Source organism: Schistocerca piceifrons, chromosome 2, assembly GCF_021461385.2.
Source record: "Schistocerca piceifrons isolate TAMUIC-IGC-003096 chromosome 2, iqSchPice1.1, whole genome shotgun sequence".
Lineage (NCBI taxonomy): Eukaryota > Metazoa > Arthropoda > Insecta > Orthoptera > Acrididae > Schistocerca > Schistocerca piceifrons.
The window spans coordinates 420,507,510-420,531,957 of NC_060139.1; the positions used below are offsets into that span (position 1 = coordinate 420,507,510).

At 41.0% G+C, this 24,448-nt stretch overlaps 1 protein-coding gene across 1 annotated transcript in view; it reads left to right on the top strand.

The window, feature by feature from the left end:
• The window catches only part of LOC124775860, a 416,537-nt gene that overhangs the window by 233,722 nt on the left and 158,367 nt on the right, over window positions 1-24,448 (top strand). Inside the window, exons 17-18 of the mRNA XM_047250694.1 lie at window positions 3,588-3,742; window positions 19,581-19,677. Coding sequence (XP_047106650.1) covers window positions 3,588-3,742; window positions 19,581-19,677 — 252 coding nt within the window. The remainder of the gene's footprint in view (window positions 1-3,587; window positions 3,743-19,580; window positions 19,678-24,448) is intronic.

A 24,448-nucleotide genomic window follows, 5' to 3' on the forward strand; every position in this document is an offset into this window, starting at 1 on the left:
GGCCTTATACACATTTTGCTACAATGAAATGATCGTTAAAAACAGAAAATTAATGAAATACAATGAATTTTGACAGGTATCAGAACAATTAACAACATTGTATGGATCGTAAAGTAGAATGACATTATGCTTTATATGAATCTTGTTACAGCTCAGTCTCATTCACAATGAAAATAGATGTGTAAATATAACAACATGTACTACATTTTAATGGATTATTTTTAAAATATCAAATATAATTTCTACACAACATGTTTCATAGCTTCAATAAAAATGTACTTCATTTCAGTAATAACAGTCTTTCGAAAATGAGCCTGGCTGACAGGATAATGCTTTGCACTTACATAGTAAACTCACAGTCTTGTTTGATTCTGTTCTTTACTTTCAGATAACACTGGATTTAAAATATGTGTCACAGACAATGGTTGTATAACTATATTTCAGTCATTATAAGAAAATAGTATGGTTTCAAAAATTTGTATCAATTACAGTGTCTAATTGAGGCATAAGCAATACATTCTACAGGTTTATTTCATCTTAACAGTTCCCAAAGTATAGTATTCCCAGAGTATAGTATATCTTGCTGTGCTTAGAATTGTTGTTAACATGTTAGTAGCTTTAATGTGAGTGAGAATCTGCTGCTAACACACTTTAAAGAGTTGGAAAGGTTCTGACTGTCACATTTCACCAGGAGCAGATATAGACTCAGATCACAATTTGCTATTGATAATGAAGTTTAAGAGACTAATCAGAAAGAATCAGTGCACAAAGAAGTATGATACGGAAGTACTAAGGAATGAAGAGATAAGCTTCAAGTTCTCCAAGGCTATAGATAGTGCAATAAGGAATAGCTCAGTAGGCAGTTCAGTTTAAGAAGGATGGACATCTCTAAAAAGCACAATCACAGCAGTTGGAAAGAAAAGCACAAGTACAAAGCAGTCATGCCATCAATTGACCAAGGCTGTACAGATGTGGGTGACACTGATCCGGAAGAAAAAAAGATCTGGCACCTTGCGATATCCATCTTTTCAGCAAAAGAAAGAATATATGGGAAGAAAGAGATTTTCCATTGATAATGTTCACACAGTGATTCTCGAATGGCTCAATAGCCAAGAAGCAGACTTGCATCATTGAGGAATTGAATGATTGGTAGAATGTTCTTGTTGCATCCTAGTTTTAGACAGATGTGGGGAGCCTAACAGTTCATATGTGTGATGATTGAGCAATTTGACAGAGGCACTTGTGTCCAACTGAAATTTCCCATGTTTCCGACAAAGAAGGAATTGAACAAAAAGTTTGTTTGTCTGGCGTATCACTGAAGAAACTGTTTGTGTGCCAGTTTTGCGAATGCCTGTTGCAGACTTTGAATATGCAGCATTAATGACATGGGCCTTGTGACAAAATTTTTGTGAGTGGGCCGAATTCTATGATTGTTCCATTGCAAACATATGGATTGTACATGCCCTACCACAAGCATAACACTGAGCTTGTTGTGAGGGGCAGTCTTGGCGTTTGTGCCATGAATAACACCAAGGGCAAGACTTAATTCTGTTTACCTGTGTAGCCACCTGTTTAGCGAACTGCTTATGTGGCGTGGAGTGTTGTTTACTCAGCGTGACTAGCGCAAGCTGCCGCTGAATGGGCCGATCTCAAACAAGGGACTGAACCCAACAAATAGCTGACTGCTCAATTTTATCTGCCGACAGGGCACCGGAATAGTACTGATCTAAGATTTGCACTACCTGCTGAAATGTGGATCAGTTTGGGTCAAAATCTGTTCTCTGAGTTTGACATCAGGTACATTGTACATGATCGCATCACACAACATAACATCTGAACATAAATCATCGCAAGCACATTTGGATTTGCATTTCCTTGTCATATCCTGCAAATCTGTTACCCACGCACAATAAGTTTGTTCTGACCATTTTTTGCAGTTGCAGAATTGAAAATGAGCTGCTACCACATTCACTTGTTTCTCATAATAATTAGTTAGAGACTGTACCAGCTGTTCGTAAGTAAGTTCACTCGGAGTGGCATTAGGAAATAACTTTTGAGTTAAATGGAACACTGCACTTCCTGTCATTGATAATAGATGTGGAAGTTTCTCAGTACCTGGTATGTTGTTAGTGAGGATGTGTGCTTCATACTGTTGTAGCCACTCGAGCCACACCTTGTCTTTTTCACAAAATGGGCGAAAAGCCGGTATAGCAGTAGGTGTTGCTGTAGATGATGCCTGTTCTGTACGGCATGCAGCATTGGGCAGTAGCTGCTGCACCGTGTTGAGTAGCGTAGATATATGCTGCGTATGGAACTGAAACATCTGCATTAGCTGTGTGGCATCTAATGCTTGTAGCTGTGGCGTCTGAGTAGGGGGTGGGAAAGGTGGGGTGGGAATGTTGGAAGAGATAAATGCAATAAACAGACAAGGCAAGCAAGCAAAATAAGTACAGAAGCAAAGAAAATTTCTGTAACACCCACCTGAAAACACTGATTAGCGAAAGAGGCTGTTAAAGCAAGTAAACGCCCCTGCAAAGAAAAGACAAGAGAGTTGCTGGTGCCTTACACCAGCAACTCAAAACAGAAAATTCCATGGCCGCCAGGCACTGGGTTTGTCTTATAACTCATTGTCAATGTGGAGTCCTGCACACTTGTCTCTTAAAGGGTGTCGAAAGGATGCTGCTTTCTCGGGTAACTATACAACAATTCAAACAAATCACATTAATGGTTTTTTATTACAATACAGTAAATTGGCAATACTTAACTTTGGTTTACAATATCATGTTGCAAGCTATTGGTGACATGCAAATAAACTATGTCTTTCACCATATAGAGTGTCCGTGAAAATAATGAATATGGATCACAAGTAATGGCTCTTCTAGTGCTCTCTTTTAGTCCGGGTCTACTAGCGTCCGTCTTCTGTTGTGTGGCCGAGGCTGGCAGGAATGGCACTTCTATTCTGTTCAGATAGAGGCTGCTCCTGTCATGGTGCGGTCCTAGTCAGCATACTATTGGCTTACGTCATCTCTCAGCCTTCTCTGCAGTTATGTTCTTCATCTTCATGCCGGCACTTGTCATTACGCTGGAACAGTTCACACTATTGTGTAAAAGGACTTGGTGACTATGTTAGAAAATAGTATTGTGTTTCTGTGTGACTTTGAAGTCGGTGCTCTATTCAATAAAAATTACTTGGCCGGCCATAATAATGTGTAACATACTTTTTGAAGTCCCCTCATATATGTTGTCTTAAGCACTAATGCCATCAATTTGTGTGAAAAAGAGTCTACTTGCTAATAACATTTCGTTCAAAACAATATGTTGGTGAAAATGGATTGACAGTACCGGCATGCCAAACTGACGGGTCCCCATCTCTTAGGCTACAATGCACATATCAGTCAGTGTATACTTCCACAATAAGAGATTGTGGCTTATCCTCCTAGAGTTTGTATTATACTTTCTAGTACCATTTTATTTTATTGTATTGTATTGTAGTGTAGCATATACTGTAAAAATGATATGCTTGATAAAAAATTATGTTTAAAATCAAAGTATTTGTAGCTAATAGATGTGTGTACAATCTCCTGTAGGTTTATGCATGGGGATCATCACAGTTTGGACAGCTTGGCATTGGAAGTACAGGGCAGTCTTCAACTCCAATCCTCATCAGTGGACTTGCATCAGAATTAATTACTTCCATCTCTGCAGGGCAATACCATTCACTTGCCCTTACAGCTGATGGCAGGTAACTTTCACTGTTGTTTCTAAATGCTTGGCAGACTAAGTTATTAATTCTTGTGAGTTTTGTCTGTTCTTATTATTAACAGTTTGCATTGTGTTAAGAAGATCATCAGGATTTAGAATTCTTCCAGCCATTAACCTATAATAGATTAACGAAATTTTATCTAATTATACACATACTAGTATGTTACAGTAGGTCCTAAAAAATCATAAACTGTTGTAAAATAAAACTTTTATCTATTATGGATGAGGAAAGCTGCGACTGTGATGAATAAAGGTTTTCTGAAATTACTGCAACCAGTCACCTTTTGCTTTGTTCTTCAATTCTTTTACTATCCCATTACCTGTTTCGAACTGCCTAGCTATTCAGCCTCAGATGGTACATATTTATTGATTGTCTGCAGCAGTATGGGAGTCATGTAGCTGTGGCAAGATGTATAAACAAAACATGAGTGTAGCAGAGTAATTCTCACCACACTCAGTGCTTACATGTTTCGTTTATACATTTTGCCACAGCTGCACGATTCCCATACTGCTACAGACAGTCAATAAACATGTACCATCTGATGATGAATTGCTGAGTGGTTCAAAACCTGTAATGGGATAGTAAAAGAATTGAAGAACAAAGTAAAAGGCAACTGGCTGCAGTAATTTTAAGAAACCTGTAGTAAAATAGTTTTAAGGAGCTCTTATTCACATTTTAAATTTACAGTTTTCAGCTGATATGTGGGGTCATTAGCTAGCATTATCAAAACCTTGTGTGGCAATTTCCATTAACCCTCATTAATTCTAAGCACGAAGACCAACAAAAAGTTAGGCAATGTGAAGTACACATACATGGGTACAAGCCTTCACAAAAAAAAATTCACTCGTGGATTCATCTGTGTTTATCCGCTGAGTAATAAAAATGTGTTGAAGCAACATGTCAATGAGGTGAAGTGCTGGGATCCTGTGTGAAGTCACCTTTTATTGGCTTCACTGCACTTTTGGGCCAGCTACATGTCATCTCAACGGTATCCGTGAGAATATGAAATTCACTGTGGAGGTAGAAGAAAATTGATGTGTACAATTACCGGACATTCTGATAAAGCAGAATAAAGATGATTCATTGAGGTTTTCCATTTATAAGAAGAAAATATATAGGGATCTGTACCTAAATACTAGGAGTTGCCATCACATGTCACATGATGCAATGTAGTATTGTACTCATAACCTTGGTGTACAGAAGCCATCTATAAGAAGTTGTTGTTGTTGTGGTCTTCAGTCCTGAGACTGGTTTGATGCAGCTCTCCATGCTACTCTATCCTGTGCAAGCTGCTTCAACTCCCAGTACGTACTGCAGCCTACATCCTTCTGAATCTGCTTAGTGTATTCATCTCTTGGTCTCCCTCGACGATTTGTACCCTCCACGCTGCCCTCCAATACTAAATTGGTGATCCCTTGATGCCTCAGAACATGTCCTACCAACCGATCCCTTCTTCTAGTCACGTTGTGCCACAAACTCCTCTTCTCCCCAATTCTATTCAATACCTCCTCATTAGTTATGTGATCTACCCATCTAATCTTCAGCATTCTTCTGTAGTACCACATTTCGAAATCTTCTATTTTCTTCTTGTCCAAACTATTTATCGTACATGTTTCACTTTCATACGTTGCTACACTCCATACAAATACTTTCAGAAATGACTTCCTATAAGAAGAGCCCACCTGATATGCTACAGCATCTCAGCGAAGTCTGTTAGTAGAACAACTTCTTTTGAGATGCAAACAAAGCATGATTTCCAGATAAACAGGAAGAAACCAGAAGAAGGAGAAATTGTCTGGCATTCTTACAATATACAGAGCCATCCACTCCAAAGAACTGTAAGAGTATCAACAGGCACAACATGAAATCAGCATTCCAAATTTCTTGCAAATTTAATGTCACAGTGAACTCCATCAAGTATACATTAGGGCCAAGTATGCCAGGTGTGCCAAGTGTGAGTATGGCTGAAACTTCACCTGCCAAACGCAATGATGTATTTCACAGCTCTACCATACACCACAAAACAAGCAGTTGGTTTGCCCAGACAGGCAAACCTGCAATGACAAAACATAGTTTTAATGGAGGGCACTTATTTGACTTAGATACACAGAGGTGCTGCATCATGCCAATGGTTTCTGGGTCTTGGTAGAAACAAGGGTAAGAATCAATGTTGACAACTAGGACAGCAGTTTCCATCTGAGTTCAACATGAGATGCTACGTCAACACATATTTAGCATTAACACTCCAGCTCCGAAGCAGTGTACGCAATGGCAGTATGGACTGGCAACATCAGGGCACAATGACCAGTCTCCGTACTACATGCCCCCCCACCTGCAACGAAAGCTGAAGTTTTAAATTTCATGTTGAAGAAGTTGTTCACACAGGAAAATTCTACAAACGTACTGTCATTTGACCATTCTATAGATTCATGTATGGACAACATAATAATAAGCATACCTGGTGTAGAGAAGCAACTGAAATATTTGAAAGCAAATAAATTACCTGGTTCGGGTGGAATCCCAGTTCGGTTTTACAGAGAATACTCTGCGGGATTGGCCCCTTACCTGACTTGCATTTATCATGAATCTCTCATCCAGCACAAAGTCCAAAGTGACTGCAAAAAATCGCAGGTGACTCCAGTACACAAGAAAGGTAAAAGAACGGATCCACATATTACAGACCAATATCCCTAACTTCTGTTTGCTGATATTTCTTGAACACATTCTCAGTTCAAATATAATAAACTTTCTTGAGGCTCAACAGTTTATTCATGGTTTTAGACAGCATTGCTTGTGCGAAACTTAGCTTGCCCTTTTCTCACATGATATACTGTGAACTATGGATGAAGGGCAACAGGCAGATTCCATCTCTCTAAATTTCCAGAAAGCATTTGACACATTGCAAGCTATTAACAAAAGTATAAGCATATGGAATAGGTTTACTGATATCTGAGTGGCTCAAAGACTCCTTGAATAATAGAACCCAGTATGTTGTCCTTGACAGCAAGTGTTCATCAGACAAGGGTATCATCAGGAGTGCCCCAGGGAAGAGTTATGGGACTGCTGTTGCTCTCCCCGAGCGAGGTGGCGCAGTGGTTAGCACACTGGACTCGCATTCGGGAGGACGACGGTTCAATCCCGTCTCCAGCCATCCTGATTTAGGTTTTCCGTGATTTCCCTAAATCGTATCAGGCAAATGCCGGGATGGTTCCTTTGAAAGGGCACGGCCGATTTCCTTCCCAATCCTTCCCTAACCCGAGCTTGCGCTCCGTCTCTAATGACCTCGTTGTCGACGGGACGTTAAACACTAACCACCACCACCACCTGTTGCTCTCTATATACATAAATAATATGTTGGACAGGGTGGTCACCAATCTGCGGTTGTTTGCTGGTGCTGTCGTAGTGTGTGATAAGGTGTTGAAGTTGAGTGACTGTAGGAAGATACAAGATGACTTAGGCAAAATTTCCAGTTGGTGTGATGAATGGCAGGTAGCCCTAAATGTGGAAAAATATAAGTTAATGCAGATAAGTAGGAAGAATAAACCTGTAATGTTTGGATACAGTATTACAAGTCTGCTGCTTGACACAGCCAAATTGTATAAATATCTGGGCATAACATTGCAAAATGATATGAGGTGGAACGAGCATGGGAAAACCGTGGTAGGAAAAGCAAATGGTCGACTTTGGTTTATTGGGAGAATTTTAGGAAAGAGTGGTTTGTGTTAACAGAATCTTCCATCGGTTCTTGGTAGAACAGTATTATAATAAATGAAAAGCACCAGTTTGCTTTTGTTCTACAATATATATTGACATTGTAGGAAGACATCGAAACAAGTCAAGGCAGGGGTCTAGATTTCTTACTGGTAGGTTCAAACAACACATAAGTGTTATGGAGATGCTGTGGGAACTCAAATTGGAATCCCTGGAGGAAAAGCAACATTCTTTTTGAGAAACACTATTGAGGAAATTTAGAAAAGCGGCATTTGAAGCTGACTGCAGAACAATTCTACTGCTGCCAACAGACAGTCATTTTTCCCTCGCTCTATTTGCCAGTGGAGCAGGAAAGGAAATGACAATTTGTGGCACAAGATGCCCTCCACCACGCACCGTTGGTGGCTTCTGTAGTATGTATGTAGATGTTGATGTTGATGTTGATGCACTGCCCCCAATGCCAGTAAAATAACTTCCAGACGCTGGCAATTGGTCTGCATGATGCTCTTGGGAGAGGAGGAGTGCAGTCCATATTTTTAAAGAGATGGTATGTGCAAAGGTTCCAGCAGTTCACCTGATAACAAAACATTCCATGCATATACCTTTGCATAAATGTTATATTTTGGCCACTATTTTATGGTGTATACAGGATGTCCCATTTATCTTGACCACCCTAAATAACTGTTTGTCCAGATGCAAATTACAAAATGTTTCAAGAAAATGTTCTTTAGCTATGAGGGGGATATCAATCAGCATATTGGCTTCGTTGCAGCTTTGTTTTTTACAAAGATATGACTTTTTTAAATGGCACCCTGCACTTTTTATTCGGTAATTCATTTCCTCTCCTAAAGCCCTATTCAAAAATGTATCACAGTGTACCATTCAATGAAACACAACGTTATTAATTACATAACACAACATTGATGTTGACACTCCCAGCGCTTAGTGCAGGTACTCAGGATAATGGAGCACATCCACGTGCTGACAAATAAAAACATAAGTAGAATGCATACCCGTCATTCCGTCAACCGTCATCAGTTGAAGAGTTGTGTACACCAACGAAGAGAAGGTAGAAATGCTACTCATCTATGGGGAATGTACGTTAGCAGAACAGTAATTGCAGTGCTGTTTTCTTATCTATGAGTACTTTTAGTACAGTAGTTTAGTCCTTTTAAATACTATTATGTACAGTAGGCACACAGCAAAAGCTGTCCTTCATACGTCTGCATCAACGTAACATTTCTTTTATTGTTGTGGTTGAAGGTTGATGAAATGCTACGAAGGCAGCGGAATTGCACAGAGAGCAATATCCTGACAAGAACCCAACTCCCTGACAGATGTTTTCTCGTCTTGTTGCGACACTTCAGGAAACGGGAAGTTTCAACCCATTACAATGCAATCGTCGTAGCACTCGCACAGACGAAGCTGCCGAAGTTACTGTTCTCACTTCTGTTGCTATGAATCTACATGTGAGCACATGACAGCTTGAACATGAGATTGGCATTCCTAAAACCAGTGTACGTTGTATTCTTATATGTCACCGGTTCCATCTGTACCGTGTACACCTATGTCAAAGATTTCATGGGAATGATTTCCAGAATCGTGTACATTTCTGTCAGTGGGCACAGCAGCAGATCCTCACCAACCCGAACTACTTCTCCAATGTTCTATTTACCGATGAATGTTCCTACTCAAACAAAGGACAGGTAAATAAAAGGAACATGCAGTATTGGTCCAGCGACAATTCATGATAGCTTAGACAGCTGGAACATCAGCATCAGTGGAGAGTTAACGTCTCTTGTGTTTTACTCGATGACTTTCCATGAATTAAAACAAACTGTGACCTCTCTGACAGGAAATCATGAATCCAGTCACATAATTGAGACAATATTCCATAAGCAAGCAATTTGATTTCAAGAATGAAATTCCTTCACGTACTACAGCCACTGAATTAAATGCCATTCACAATTTTTTCCAACTTTTAGGCCAACATGTGCTACTTACATTGATGAAATTTTTATTGATTATCATTGTCCTAACTCAATGTTTCATCACAGAAATGGTACATTGTACCATGTGAAATGGCTGAATAATTTATTTTTAATTGTACAACTAGTGTCATTCAAAGGCGATTATCCAGTGTAGTTTTTGTTAGTAATATGTGTCATAGACAGGGTGTCCCATTTGTCTTGACCACCCTAAATAACTGTTTCTGCACATGCAAATTACAAAATGTTTCAAGCAAATGTTCTTTAGCCATTAAGGGGACATCAATCAGCATGATTGCCTTTGTTGTAGCTTTGCTTTTTACAAAGATATGGACAGCGGTATGACTTTTTTAAATGGCACACTGTATTTTTTATTCAGTAATTCATTTCCTCTTCTAAAGATCTCTTCAAAAATGTATCACAGTGTACCATTCACTGAAACACAATGTCATTAACTACATAACACAACACTGACTTTGAGCCCGGGCTCGTCCACTTGCTGGAGTTGTCAGAAAACAAATGAAAACCCAGTAAAAACATAACACAAAATTGACTTTGACTCTCCTGTACCATTGACCAGGAGTAGAACATCCAAAGGGGCTCAAAGTCGTGACCTTGGACACTGATACACTGGTGCATTCATTGAATGAAAAAATTATTTACTGCTTCCAGTGTTGGCTGCTGAAGAGAATTACAAGCAAGCACAGTACATTCCCGCATGTCCTCTGGAGTTGTTGGAATATTGCGATAGACAATGTCTTTAATGCATCCTCAAAGAAAAAAGTCCAGAGGATTTAAATCAGGAGACCTAGCAGGCCAAGTAACAGTTCCTCCTCTACCAATCCATCTGGCAGGATAACTTCAGTTCAGAACATGACGTGCACAGAAGGCATTATGTGCTGGACATCCATCATGTTGATACCACATAAGCAGCACTTCATCCACAATAAGAGGAAGGATTCATCTGAGGAGGTTGGCATACACTGTCCCGTTTAGACTACCATTGATGAAATAAGGGGCAAAAATTATAGTACACAGAACAGTCTTATTTGCTTGAATTATTGTCAGCATTGTTGATTTTACATTATGTTTCTGGAGTTACTTTCTCCACCTTCCATCGGTCCTTTCTTGCTATTCCTTCATTTATAACCCATCACTTTTTCCTTGCTCTCTATTTATTGAACTTTGAACTTGTTGCTGTCTATTTGATTCACTCCTTCACCTTCCTGTGTGCAGAATGATCGATTCAAGAATCTGATCCTATTCCCACCCTGTATTACAACTTCTGCCATCTTCCCTATCCTCATCTTTCCCACAGTTCCACTAGCTGCAGACTGGACTGTTACATGTGTGTCAGAAGTGTGAGTGAGAGTGTATATCTGTGTGTGTGTGTGTGTGTGTGTGTGTGTGTGTGTGTGTGTTTTGCTGACATAAATTCTAGACCCATGGAACTCTACAAGAAGTTGTACATTTTACAGTTCTTGTGTCTTTTGTTTCATAATACATATGTAGATATAATCAAGAAATGAAAAATCTAGCTTGAAATAACAGCAATTGGACCACCACATAGAGGAAGTGTTGAGTTGCTGAGAGGCACAGTGAAAAGGAATGCTGGATATATTCAACTGTCAGACCATTTCCTTAATCAGAAGATAAAACCATCGCCCCCCACACACACACGCACACAGCATAACTCCCAAAAATTGTCATCTCCGAGTTCTAAGGCTCAAATATGATTGCATATGGTGTCTGAGATAAATGGCGATCTTTGCTGGGATGTGTATGTGCTTACAGAAGAGGCCCAGGGTGGGGATAGCAGGGGTGAGGGATGTTGTTACTACTGCCTGCAGGAGCATTAAGGAATGTGGTGGGGCGAGATAGGGTTACTAGGTACAACATCAGGAGACTGTGTTGGTGGAAGAAGGAAGATGAGAAAATCTGTTGTTAATGGGAAGAAACCTGATGGCACAGGCTGTGAATCAGTTGTCAAATTGAACCGCATCATTTTGGGCCATCCAGCCATTTCTTGGCCACAGTTAGGTGGTTACCATTCATGCTTACAGCTTGCTGGTTCTCATGTCCACGTAGAATGCGGCACAGTGGTTGCTGCTAAGTTGGTAGATCATATGGCTGTTTTCACAGGTGGCCCTGCTTTTGACGGGGTTGGACATGCCTGTGTCCAGACTCGAGTAGGTGCCAGTGGGACGATTTGTGGGACAGGTCTTGCATCTAGGTCTATTCATGAGGAAAGGGATTGGGAATAAGGATGGAGTAGGTACAGAGATGGATTTTGCGTAAGTTGGTTGACCAACGGAATACCACTTTGGGAAGAGTAGTGAGGATATTTCTCTTTCCGGAGCATGATGAGAGGTAGTCAGAACCCTGGCAGAGAATTTGATTTGGTAGCTCCAGTTCTGTGTGGTCCTGAGTTGTAAGAGTCATGCTCCTTTATGGCTGTCCAGTTGGAATGAAGGGGGATAGTAGATGACTTGGGAGACAAGGCATGGGAGATCTGTTTCTGGACAAGGTTGGGAGTGTAATTTCAGCCTATGAAGGTATCATGGAGACCCTTACATGCTGGAAGGGAGGCTGCTCATTACTAAAGATGCAAATATCACAGATGGCTAAGCTGTATAGAAGGGACTTCTTGGTGTGGAATGTGTGGCAGCTGTAGAAGTGGAGCTGTTGTTGGTGGTTGGTGGGTTTGATGTGCACAGAGGTACTAATGTGGCCTTCCTTGAAGTGAAGGCCAACATCAAGGAAGGCAGCCTGGTAGGGTAGCGAATGGAGGAGAAAGTGTCAAGGTTCTGGAACAGTGTGGATAGGCTGTCCACACCCTCAGTCCAGATCATGAAGATTCCCTCAATGAAACTGAACCAGGTGAGGGATTTGGGATTGTGGGTTGTTGGAATGATTCCTCTAGATGGCCCATGAATAGGTTGGCATGGGATTGTGCCATGTGGGTGCCCATTGCTGTACCACACATTTGTTTGTAGAGGATGCTTTCAGAGGAGAAGAAACCGTGTGTGGGTATATAGTAGGTCATAGTAACTAGAAGTTAGGTTTGGAGCCAGTCTGGCATCAGAAAAGTTAGTGTTTAGCAGCAGCAAGGCCATAGGCAATGGCTATTTTAGTGAAGAGGGAGGTGTCATCAACAGTGGTAAGCAGAGCATTGGGTGGTAAAGGTTCAGGAAATGTGTAGAGTTGGTAGAGGAAGTAGTTGGTGTGATTTATATAGGAGGGTAGGCTACAGGTAACAAGCTGAGGCTGTTGGTTCACAAGGGCAGAGATATTCTCTGTAGGGTTGCAGTAAGCAACCATAATTGTGTGTCGTGAGTGGTAGGGTTAATGTGCTTTAGGACGGCAACATCAATACCTTTGTCCACATCAAACCAACCAACCAACAGTATCTCCTCTTTGAAAGCTGCCATCCGTCCCACACCAAGACAAAGTCTCACTGAGGCCTTCACATATGAAATCCCAACACTGTCCAGGAACAGATATCCTGTGCCTTGTTTCCCCATTCGTGTATCATGCTACACATACCCACAGTCTAGCCATGAAGGAGCAACCCCTCTTGCGACTCAGAATCACCCACAATTAGAACAACTGAATCATGTTCTCCACCAGGGTTTTGACTACCTCTTGTCATACTCTGAACTGTGCAATACTCCCCCCCCCTCCCCTCCCCTCTTCCACTATCATCCTCTGGCCCTGTTCACAGTGGTATTTGACACCCACTAAACATATGCAATAGCTATGTCTATACCTACTACAGCTCTGGTCCCAACCACTTGCTTCATGATCCATATCCCTGCAATAGACCTGTATGCAAGACCTGTCCCAAACATCCCCAACAACACCTACTTCAGTCTTATCATAGGCATCTCTTATACTATAAAGGGAAGGGCCACCGGTAAAAGCAGTCATGCGATCTTTGAACTTAGCTGCAACCACTGTGCTAAATTCTACATGGGAACGACAATTAACAACTGCTTCACGACTGTGCCATCTGAATTCTTCCCGACAACACCAGCTTTTCTGGAAAGCACAGGTTGGAACTCTCCCTGCAACATATTCTCTGTTCCTGTAAGCCCCCTAGCCACCTTCACTAGTCCTTGTCCTTCACGTACCTATCTCCTTCCCAGCTCCCACTCCAGTACTGCACACACATTCAGTCCCGCCGATGCATTTGTGTAGCCCTTTCCCCTTCTCTACTTCTCTTTCATGTGTCACTGCAATGAATCAAACATAGTAACATGCATTGCTTGTGATGTCCCATTTTCAAACAAATAGAGGCTTAGTTTTGAAAACCATTTTAATTTAGCACTCCAATAAGTTTTACTCTTCTGTTTATTTATTTTCATGACCATCCAAACATTGCATACAATTGACCTAAATACAGTAACTTACCACCCACAATGAGCAAGGTGGTAAGACAATAGAGCCATACTCAGGACAGCATTTCAAATTCTCTCCCAGCCACTCAGATTTAGGTTTTCCTTGATTTCTCTATATCACTTTAGGTGAATGCCAAGATGTTCCTTTGAAAGAGTATGACCAATTTCCTGATCAGCAGGGTGTTACTCTGATTTTCCTTTGTCAAATTAGTCTGTGTCTTCTTCGTTATTTTGCAATATTTCCTGTGTGAAATGTCCATCATACGTTATTTTAGTCTCATTGTAACACAGTTCTTGGTCGATTTTCAGTATTACTCTGTTATATTCTTCCATTTGTTGTTGAAGTTAATCTAATACTAATGGAAACATTACAGTGTTATCAGCAGCATGAAGTTCTTTCAGATATGCTACAATTGTATGCGTACATTTTCTCAGTTTTCATATTTGAACATTTACCTTGAATTTTTTTCTTTTTTTTACTGATGTTCTGTAAATGTGTGAGCAGGATCCTTTTGCATTGCTTTTCCTCCAACCTTAACCATTTGTATTAAAATGCTCTCATGTCCAAGAAGCAAAACTCAATCTATGGGTCGCAGAAAGAACGAACCTACATAGAGATGTGTGCAGCCATAAACTCAGTACGCAGCTGGTACAAGTAACTGATGACTGAGCGCTCAAAAAACCACTTGGCACGAAGTGCAAGGCAATGTCTGCAGTGGTTGAACTCAGTGTAAGCACTGGCCTGCCCGGCTTTCTGCTGCCTGCAGGCAAAATCTTCTCTCAGTGGGGCTACCCATACTACACATCATGTTTGCCTTTCAGGCAGGTTTCTGCACTATTCTGCTGTGCTACCCACTGCAACTCATATGACTCCAATGTGATGTCCGCCGGCAGGGATACTAAATCTGTCCATCTGAAAAGGCCATGTAGGGCAGAAAATGGTCAGACTTGGGCTCTGACCTCTGGCGCAGAACTGTAGTAGGTGTCAGAGAACCCACACCACCAAAGGAGGCAACATCGATGCTGCGGGCTCCGCTGGTAGAGCTGAAGGACAGGGACGGAGAGGAGTACGATGCCACCTCAACTGGCTAAGGGGGGAGGAGTGTGGATCAGAATACTGGGCTCCACATCAGCAGATGGAAGCCTCACTGAGGCCTGAGGCTGCAGGAGACCAGACTATGGCACAGAGGAGGCGGCAGTGGGGAGGCATACTGCTGTAAGTGGGAGCCCATCCCTGAAACACTGTCATCACCAACCATGTCACTCAGCTGACCAGATAGCTGCATTAGCAGTGCCCCAACAGGGCACAGGCTCTATTGATTTACATGGCAGGTCAGCTGCTTCCTACCAACATCCACCACACACAAGTGCCAACTTTTATGGCCCACCGTGACACCTGGCAGCTACTCCTGTGGCCAGCCAAAGAACCTGACCCAAATGGTTGCCCCAACAAGAAAAAACGGCAGGCAATGGTGGTCCATGGCAAGCGACTTGGAGTGCTACAGATCCAGGAGATTCCATAGCTGGTGCCCATGTGGGTGTTCGGCTGGACTGCATCCATTAACTAGCATCGCCTGGTACATTGCCAGAAAATTCAACATGTCATCATGGGATGAGGCACACATGGACTTCTTCATTTGGGCCCTGAATGTATGCACAAAGTGTTATATCTCAGGGTCAGAGGCTGGATGAAATGGTGCAGTGGACAAATTATGTATACCATTGTAAACACAAAAGTTTTTAAATTTCTTCAAACCAAACTGCCTACCATTATGGGACAAGGGAGTCCTGGGGGTCCCTTAATGGCAAAAAGAACTGACAACACGTGAACAGTGGCAGTCGACACCTTGGCTATGTACAGGAAACTGGACAATTCATTGACCACCAACAACCACATGCTGCTCAAAAATGGACTGCACAAGCCCCTATTGTTGCAACAGATAGTGTCTTCAATCAGTTGCTCCAAATACTGTCAATAAATTCCTGGCCCATATAAGATTACAACAGGCAAGTTTTAAACTGGTAAAGACCCAAAAGGGTGTTGAGGATGAAGAAAGACAGAGTAATTGTGTCCAAATACAACAGGGTTTGCTGCAAGGTATCATCAAATGTGAACATGAGAGGTTTCTACTGATCAAACTCCACATCAGACCCTAGTCAAGAAAGTGCAGCACCATTGGTATGCTGGGTGATGGAGGGGTAACGAATGTAGCGATAGTTACTGAGGAAGAGGCCCCACCTCTGCAGCTAGTAGACAGTCCTATACAGCCTTTTCGAATGAAGGGCAAATAAGGAAACCAACAGCTTGCGGTCGGTGATGAGGAGAAATCTGTTCCGTACAGGAAAACCTGAAACTTTTTAACTCTGAAAATGATAGCAAGTACCTTGTTTTCCACCTGTGAATGATAACACTGAGCAGCAGAAAGTGTCTTCAGTGTGTAACCAGTGGGTTGTTTAGTGGCACCCATGTTCTGATGTTATAGGACCACATCTGTGCCATACTGGGACACATCACAAGCCAGGATTAAGGGCTTCCCCAGCATAAAAAAAGCCAGGCAGGGAGCAGAGCTCAAACTGAGAAACTGAAAATACACAGACCAAGCAAACTTAATGCTCTATTGCCAAAGTTAGTTAAAGAGGTTGGCAGGTTTGTGTGGCCTGGGGAATGAGGTGAGCGTAAGAGAAAATCATAACAGAAAAAGGCTGGAGTTCCCTTAGGTTCTTGGGCATCAGCAGGTTTATGATGACTTTGAGAGACCATCTTTGCTAAGCACATGTCCCAAAAAATGTACTTCTGCGGAGAAAAAACTACACTTTTGTAGCTTGCAATGGACATTCTTCAGGAGGCATTGGAAAACCTACTGAAAGTTTTATAGGTGCTCATCCTGTATAGGGCCCATTATCCAAATGTCATCTGGGTATTCATGCAACAGGGAATGTCTTCAGTCAGTTGCTCCAAATACTGTCAATAAATTCCTGGCCCATATGCGATTACAACAGACAAGTTTTAAAGTGGTAAAGACCAAAAAGGGTGTTGAGGATCAAGGAAGACTGAGTAACTGTGTCCAACTGCAAATGCAAGTAGTAGGCATCAAATAAGTTGATGGGGTAAAAATACTGCCAATGCCCCCCCCCTTCCCCCCTCAACAAATTCATCAACAACTGAATCTGTGACATGTTGCATGTTAACCATGTGTTTAAAACCAATGCAAAGGTGCACAGCACTGTTGGGCTTCTGAATTATCACCAAAGGGGTGACCCACTAACTCGATGAAATAGGAGAAACAATGCCTCTATCCTGCCAATGAACTCAACCTTTACCTTGTGCATGAAGAAGGGTGGCGGAGGGGGGGGGGGGGGGGGGGCTGTTGACAAAATTTTGGTACCACTGATGCCTTAAGAGAAGCAGGTGCCTCAAAATTTTTTGCCCAGCCCAAGGTATTCTCATTCTCAAACAGTGGGATGTAGGACCATGTTAAGTTGTCCAAATTGTGCAAAGGAGTAGTCTGAGACACTAAATGCACTTCAACTATCTGAAAGCTAAAAACAGAAAATACAGCAAGAAGGCCAAAAATATTTTGCATCTATGGTGAATTGATGAGTAACAATGGAAGTTGCCATTCCACATTCTTATAAAGTGTAAGAGATGGAGAATTGCCCCCACAAGGAAGTACATTCTTTACTATCAGACACAACCTAACATAGCAGCCATTGCTACACTGGTCACACCAAGAGCCTGTTCTTAACTAATTTAATGAGACTGACTGTCACTCCCAAGTCTGCTTGAAATTTGACCAGTTGTCCATCTACTGCCAATATCTCAAAACATGTCGGGGCAACACCTACAGAAAATTGGAGAGTGCCCCAGAATCCAGCGAAAATGCAGGAATATCTGACAACTGACTTGCCACAAGCAGTTGCTAAATGACGTACCTGATGATGTGCCCCACATGCAGCTTCCACTTGCAGCCAGTCTCGTCAAAGATGCAACAAATGACATTTAGGGGAAGACTGCTGGTTCACCCAATGAGCAGAACGAAAATGACACGGAGGACCCAAAATCCACCACAGGTAGGAATTATAACACTGTGACTAATGCAAACCCATGTAACTCGATGCTGTGATGCCTCTGCATCAGAATTGTCAACAGTATCAACATGCGGTGATTCAGCAGAAGGTGAGGCTGCCTGGGATACCACGTAGAGCACTGGCGGCTGTTTGCCGTGAAGTCCTAATTGAGCCCCAGTATCTATCAGAAAGGATGACCCTTGCAGCCACTGTCAGCTCATGCTATTCTGCAATCTGGGCAATGTCAGCTAAGGAAGGATCAGCCAAGTCCAACAACTTAGCCTGAACCACAGGATCAGGTGCTAACTGGGCAGACATGTCCAAAATTAGCAAGTCTTCACAAGAGGAAGCACATTTGGGGCACTGAAAGTGACACTTGTGTGAGAGGCCCTGCAGATTGGCGATCCAGGCCGCATATGCCTGCCTAGGGTGCTTGTGGTGCTGGTTAAACTGCATGTGCCACCACCACGTGGGTTTGAAGTCCGGAATACTGCAATAGCAACTGACAAAGATCATCAAAGGGGAGCTTCTGAGACTCAGTGGAAGGCTTGAAATTTTGGACAACTTCGTATAAATTCACACTGCTGGACGACAAGAAGATGGACTTATCAACTGGATCAATGATACGTATTACCTGACAATGCAGTAAGAACCGGCTCAGGTTATCACCTATCCTTTGACTCATTGAAATCAGTAAATGGTGTTGGGGGCGACATGGGCAAGTAAAAGATCTGCTCAGTTGGGGCCTGGCTAGCTATTGGCGGGGCAAGGGTGAGCAAATATGTATTTTGATTCATCGGATCCCACTCTGCTGCTGTTCCTTCTCTAAGCAGAATTATTCATGCCAGCATTGCTGAAACACTGGTTCAAAACAGCCCCAAAATTAACTATAGGTAAAGGGAAACAAAAAAATGGGGCATCACACGTGGGACAATGTCCACCGTGAGCAGTTAAGTATCTGCCCAAGCGTGACAATGCCGTTACACTACACTGTTGGTGTAGGTACTTCAGAGGCCAATGGTGGCTCGATAATAACCAGGGAACAGAATCCCATGAGGGGAAATAAAACTTGCTATATGAATCAATCCACGGGAACAAGAAAGGTTCAAATAGAGATTTGCACAGGAATAAACTCATGCGGCTGGCTTAGGCGTCTGATGTCTGAACACTCGGCAACAACATTCTGTACGATGCGCAAGGCAAGGTCCGTTGTGATTGAACTCAGTGTAAGCAATGGCCTGCTTGGCTTACTTCTGCCCACAGGTTAGCACTTCATCATCAGTTCTGCCCATACTGCATGTCACATGAGCCCTCCATGGCAGGTTTCCTCACTATTCCGCTGCACTAACCATGCCAGCTTATGTGACTCCGTTGCAATGTCTGCTGGGAGGGATACTAAAAGTTGTTTGTGTTAACTTCCTTTTATAGAACATGTTAGTACACATTTTTAAATTTGTCAGTCCCTATAATGAGAAATCATCCTCAGTCCCTTTAACTGAATTTTAGAAACAAAAAAAATTGATAGTTTACTTCATGTCTGAATTTAATATCCAGTTATTTAATGTTTGCTAGATCATTACCTTATGTTTCTAAATGAATACAAATTGGTTGTTCTTTGAAATGTGTAACTTTTTCAATTGTTCATTTCAGGGTTTATTCTTGGGGTTGGGGTGTACATGGACAACTTGGTATTGGTTCAATCGAAGATGCTCTCCATCCAAAACCAGTGAAGCGTCTAAATGGACAGGTACAATGAAATACTTAATACATTGCATTGTTACTGTTATAATTATGTAGAACTCTCTTTTATGGCTGACCAGCAATTTTGAGCATAAAATTCAGTGAGTAAATGTACCATGCATGAATCACTTAACCAATTAAACATTCAGCACATCCAGCACATGTCAAGACTTGATTACTCTACATTGAGCAACTTCTGCATCAAGTGTTGACCTACTGTTGTGAAACAATATGATGGTTAATATTTTCTATGAAATGGAATATTATTATTATACCTGCCCAGTGGGCTACAAACACATAGAGGAGTTGACATTTGGCAGTAGTTTCAATTCATTTTGACAGTTTTACATTGCCTTATCAAACTAAATTGAGCACAACTGGAGAATGATAAGTTGATCACTTGGTTATGTTTATTCTACCTCATTCTAGTAAATGTCAGTACTCATCCTTGTGCATTGATAATTTAGAATGGCAGATTGGCCCAAATATACTGTAAAATTAATGACCCTCTGATGTTAGTGGTTTGTGGATTCTGTGTATTACTGATTCCCTCTAGCCTCTTAAGGTCAAAACATTGAGTGGTATATACAGTTGAGAGGAGTAAATCGTAACCCACATGTGCTCTTATAGTAACTATCATTCTTAAGAATCCACATGAAGTTAATAGCTATACTCACTGTCAAAATATTGCATGTTTGTGATGAATTTTCCGGGCCAGTCTTCTCATAAGGATATAAATAACTCCGTTTAAAGCTATGACATACGGCTTGGAGAGTGATGTGCTGACCACATGCCCCTCCATCCTCATCCAATGATGCCTGTTGTCTGTGGATGACACGGTGGCCAGTTGGTACCATTGGGCCTTTGTGACCTGTTCAGGCGGAGTTTAGTGTAGATTTAGTTTAAAGCTATAGTTGTCAGTCTTTTTATTGAGCACTTCTAATGAGTAAGGCAACACACATGGGTTGAACAAAAATGTGGAAATACTGTGAGTAGTGCATGCTTGAACATAAATGCAAATGCTAGCCAAGCCTGCTGGTTGTGCTATTGTATATGAACATAAAAAACACTTGTACAATGTCCTCAATATGTAGCAAATGACAGTAGTGGTCAGAAAAGTGTTCTTTGTTGTTGTGAATGTGTTATGTTGGAGCTAAGTAAATTCAAATGTGGGCAACATATTGGTGCTTGTATGGATGCTCATGTATTGGGCTCTTCCATAATCAGAGTAGTTGATGTATTTGGTGTTTAAGAGGCACCATATCCAAGATTCCTACCACTTGCATGGAAAATGGAAAAACATCTTCTGCTAAATCACAACATGGGAAAGTATGAAGTGAGTATATGTGATGGATGGTCACTAAAGAGGATGGTGATGAAAAATAAAGGAGATAAAAATTGCAAACATCACTGCAGAACTGAATGTTGAACTCATAAATCCCATCAGCATCAAAACAACATGGGGAGAGCTCAATAAATAGGGAATTGCAGGATGAGCTGGAATCCAAAATACCACCCATTAGTGATTCAAATGACCATTGAAAGAAAATGTAGTGCTGAAGCTATAAAAACCTGGAATATGAGGCGACGTAAGAATGTCATTTGGTCGGATGAGTGCTGTTCACACTGTTTGCAGCTTTGACCAAGTTTATGTCCCAAGAGTGAAACAGGGCAGGGTTCAGTGATGATTCGGGCAGCCGTATCATGCTATTCCATAGACCCCATGCTTACTCTGCAATTACTGTCGAGGGTTGTATGACCATTTTGGCTGATCGTGCCAAACCCATGGTACAGTGTTTGTTCCCCAATGGTGATGCTGTGTTCCAAGACAGCAGAGGCCCTTTTCACACAGCTCGTGTTGTCCAGGACTGGCTCTTTAAGCATGAGGATGTGTTGTAGCATCTCCCCTGTCCACTACAGTCACCAGATCTCAGTATTATAGAGTCTTTGTGGTTTACTTCGGAGAGAAGGGAGTGTGGCTACTCTCTGCCTCCATAATTATTACCTGGACTTGCCACTATTTTTCAGGAAGAATGGTATAGAATTCTGTTGGAAACCACAAGGGAACTATATTTATCCATTCTGAGATGAACTGAAGTTGTTTTGAATGCCAGCAGTTTTCCTACGCTGTTTGAGACATAGTAATTTTTTGTGGTTGTGGTGTGTTTCCATATTTTTGTCCATACCCTTCTATTGATAGTGCTTCAGTTCTTTGCTGCACACATGGAGCTGAAGCAAGTGGCTAGGGGTGAATACAGAGTGTGTTCTTTGCCGATCCGCTGTAACTTGCGCAAAAGAACTCAGGAAACAGTATCAAAATAATGGGTAATACTTTTATGAAAGTCTCATTTGTGTGAAAGTTGAATGAAGGAGCCATTACTGAAAGGTTTCCAATGAGTAGCCACTGGTTTTGATGTTGGAAACTATTAAGAAAGACATGAGAGTAAACAGTTTTGCAAGAAATTCCACTCCACCTGTATGCAGTAGAACTGTTTATTTGACCTTTACAACAGATCTGGGACAATTGCAGTGGAAGCGAAGAGAAGGGACCAACGTATCTTGTAGAGGGAAAAGAGCTTTATTTAATGTAAAGGAGTAATGCCTTTCAAGATTTTACAATATTGCAGAATTCTCCACTGTGCCATTAAAAAATTCAAAATTCCAAAAGCAAAGGAATTACGAATATTATTGGCCATGAAACAGTTGGGCTCGGTGAGGTAGTCTCATATAACTTTTTCTCTGCTGTGACTGAGCCTGATGCTGGCTGAAGAAATCTTGTGACTGCTTTCCAATAGTGTTCTCCTTCACTGTTTCATTCTTCAACAGAAATTTAAAATGAGTTAATAGAAAAAGTTGTTATGGCAGTCCTTACTAACAAATTTAAAATTCACCATTTATTTTAGCTAATGTGTTACAAAAACATGAGCACACCTCCCTTAGTATCCACCCATCTTCACAACAGGAGAAAACCAATAACACCAGCCTCTCACTCTTTTCATTATTTCAGGACGACTGAAAATGAGATGGCAATGGCTCATGTGAGTGCCTTATTGATAACAATAATTGATCAGAAAAATGATGAAAATGATACACAAGACTAAATATTAAATGTGATCTTACTCATATGTTGCACCCGGAAGAAGTGTGCTATATTACAGCAGATGATACTGAACTCCCTGATGACAGTAACAAGGAAACAAGATGATAAACTCAATTAATTCCGTGTAACAGGTGCTGAAAGTGCAGGGAGAAAAAAATGGAAGATGGGGAGCCAATTCATTAGATTTAATTAGACCATTCAAATCCCTACATGGCTAGTCAGATTTATGTTTTCTTTGGTTTTCCTAAATTTTTTGAGGCAAATAACTTCCTTTTTAATATATACCTCCTGATAATGTGTGTGTAAGTTTGCTTTAACGATGAAGACGTTATAGTTTTATGCCACTGATTTTATTGCAGTGAATCATTGTGTTGACCATGCTTATCTCATAGGAGTGAAAAAAGAAACTGAAAAACCATGGCAATGTTAGGAGGAAACCAGATACAATTCTACAATGTAGTTGCATCTGAGAATGAAATGAGGTCTTTAAGATTATAAACATATCATAATGTGAATTTCTTTATTAATTGATTCTGTCATTTCCATGTCCGTGTCCATGCCCATGCCCCCTCCCCCCTTTCAATTTCATATGTGTCATATTTCTTTGTGTTACCCTCCTCCCATTCATAGTATAGGCAGTCGCTTACTAGTGTACCATCATTCAGTAGTTACATTCAAACAACGTACAAGAATACAGCTGGGGAGGAACTCAAGTTTACCATAGTTATCAACTCTCATCACAGCTGGGGAGAAACTCAAGTTTACAGTAGTTATCAGCTCTCATCCATTAATTTTGTGATCATTAAGTACTTTAATTCCATGTACTGTAAAAAGCAATTAGTTTTTTTTTTTTTTTTGTTTACAGAAATGTTAAAACTGTAATGTGCAAATTTCAATGAAGCCATTTGCCTTCACTTGGCAAACAGAGACAGTGCATGACATTGACCATAAAATTGATTTAATTAGCATCTGTATGCATGTTGTATTGAATCTACATCATCCACCAGATCACTGTTGACTTTGTAAACTAAGATCATAGAAACTTTCATAAAGGAAAACATTGTTCTTTTGGACTATATCTTTATATCATTTATCTGCTGTGCAATTGGCCATTTTTGACTACCACCTCACTATCAAGCACCTATAAAAAAGAGCACACAAACATATAAGAGTAATACCTTTCTTGTATGCAGTCTAGAGAACTCAAAAATGTAATGATAACAGAATCTTGAATTTGGCATAAGTTATTGTGTGTTACTTACATATAAATTAAAAATATGTGCTATGTTGCATGAGATGTGGCATACAATTCAAATTATCAATTTACATGTGAAGCTGTACATGAATAACAGTATGGTCTGTATCAAATACAAAGTAAGAGCACTAAAATATGAAACAGATGCATATGTAGTATAATGTGTTATCTAAGATTCCATCTTTACACTACAGAATGTCATTGTATCATGTGCAAACCACAACTAATCTACTAGCAACAACTACATACAGACTGAAGTTGTAATTGGCCATTCTAACTTTTGCCAAAGATACGTTCAAACACAATATACAAATCTATGGATAATGAATGCCCACGCATAGGTTGCTGGCATGCCGATAAGTGATAGTTAAAACTTACTGTTGTAACCCTATACAGTGGGAGCGCATAATTAAACAGCATGCA